Source organism: Galeopterus variegatus, unplaced genomic scaffold (assembly GCF_000696425.1).
Source record: "Galeopterus variegatus unplaced genomic scaffold, G_variegatus-3.0.2 Scaffold199, whole genome shotgun sequence".
Lineage (NCBI taxonomy): Eukaryota > Metazoa > Chordata > Mammalia > Dermoptera > Cynocephalidae > Galeopterus > Galeopterus variegatus.
In genome coordinates, this window is record NW_007726310.1 from 584,364 (window position 1) to 586,379 (window position 2,016).

A 2,016-nucleotide genomic window follows, 5' to 3' on the forward strand; every position below is an offset into this window, starting at 1 on the left:
TTTTTAGTTCTTTGACAATTTTCTCTATTTCCTCATTGGTGACTAATACAGTATAAGCAGTTTTTCTAACTCTTCTAGAACTTTTGAGTCAATTTTATTTTCCCAGAGAGCCATATATGATATGGAGGGCTCGGATGTTCTTTTTTTGGTACAAATATATATGTGTGTGACATTTATCATTCCTGATATTGTCTCTTCGTCTTCTCTCTCTAGATTAGCTTTCCCAAATACGTTTGTTTGTTTTCCCTCCAAAAAACAAGCTCTTAGATTTGTTTGGAGTTCCTCTGCTTTTCCATCGTTGGGTGTGTTGCTCTGGGGAGCAGACTTTGGGAGTCCCTCCTGCTGGGGTCATGGAGGCAGCCTGGGGTCATGATTGGGGGCATGAGCTCTAGAACCAGATGGTCTGAGTTTCAAGTCCTCATTGCTTCACTTATTAGCTATGTGACCTTGAATAGCTGTGTTTGGTTTCCCTGTCTGTAGAATGGGGGGAATATCGTACCTACTTTATAGGCTCCAAATTAACATTAAAGAGGTGATGTTTTTTAAGTGCTTAAAGAGTGTCTGGCACATAGGAAGCACCATATAAGTAGTTCTTAAGTAAATCTAGACTTCTCTACAGCATGCTAGAAGCCTAGTTCCCCTAGGAGCATCTCCCTTTCCCCAAATATACTTTCTGCACTTTCCCACCATGAGCACTAACGAATCGCCTCTTATTTTGCAGAACTACCTCTATGCAGAAAGGCAACCACTTTGCTTTCCATTCTGCCGTCTGAGACAACCACATCCTCCTAGCACCCCCACAGGCTTCCATGGAGAGCTCAGGTTAGTGTGGTGTGGGGGAGAGGGGTCTTGTGAGTCCGGCTGCTAAGGGGAGAAGTCCCCTCGTGAAGGTGAGAATGCCCCCAGGGCTGGCAAGGACCACCCATACCCAGCCAGGCAGTGAGACCCCAATTCAGCTGCCCAAATGTGAAGACATCTTGAAGGATGGACATCCACATACTTGTATGAGGCCCCAGCTGCTTGCAGGTCACTGAGCTGGATAACGGGTATGATGACAAGAGTAGTCAAGATTTATCACCAGACACTTGAGATTATTTAACAAAAACCTGTATAGCACTTATAATGTATCAAGGAATAATAAAGGCACTTGACGAATATTAACTCATTTAGTCTTCATACAACCCCACAAGACAGGTATTGATATTACTCTTATCTTACAGAAGGGAAACTGAGGCATGGCGAGGGTGGGTATTTTTCCCAAGGTCACTGTATAGATATACAGTCAAATCAGGATTTGAACCCAGCAATCTAGCTCCAGCATCCATGCTCTCAATGATTTCACTATGGATTGACTCATGGAAACGTCAAAAGGATTCTGGGAGGTAGGGATATCACTAACATTATCCTTGTTTTACTGAAAGGGAAACTGAGGCTCAGAGGAGTTGGGTAATTTGCTCAAAGCCACACAGCTAGTAAGTGGCAAAGCCAGGACTGGAACCCAGTTGGCTGATTCCAAAGCCTAGACCCTTTGCCCTATGTCAACCTGAGACAACGAGGTGAGATGACCGTTCCCCCAAGATTTGTATCATCTAATCATCTATCACAGCAAGTCAAAGACCACTCCTCAGGCCACCCACCATAGACTCCACTGTCCTGAAGAAGGGGAGGGGACCCCCAGGCGGGAACAGCTACTTGATTGTTATCATCCCTGCAACACGGATTCTTTCCACATTCCACTCATCCTCAAAGAGCCTCGTGCAATCAGAAGAAGCTCCACTGAGTTGGGCAACCCTGGTGAATCGTGGCGTTGCAATATTCCGGTTGTCTTTAGCTGCCTGGGGTTTGAGCTGGAAGACTGCAGGTGGGGCAGCACTGTGAAAATCTCCTATTTTATTTTTTGTTTTTTGGTGGCTGGTAAGGGGATGCAAACCTTTGACTTTGGTGCTATAACACCATGTTCTAACCAACTGAGCTAACTGGCAGGCCCTCCCACCAACTTACTTTGCACTCACTGTA

At 45.2% G+C, this 2,016-nt stretch overlaps 1 protein-coding gene across 1 annotated transcript in view; it reads left to right on the plus strand.

Moving 5' to 3' along the window:
• Positions 1-721: 721 nt before the first annotated feature.
• The window catches only part of PIK3R6 (phosphoinositide-3-kinase, regulatory subunit 6), a 45,921-nt gene continuing 44,626 nt past the window's right edge, over positions 722-2,016 (plus strand). The window contains exon 1 of the mRNA XM_008565447.1: positions 722-822. Within this exon, the coding sequence (XP_008563669.1) occupies positions 810-822 (13 nt within the window). The 5' untranslated portion in view covers positions 722-809. The remainder of the gene's footprint in view (positions 823-2,016) is intronic.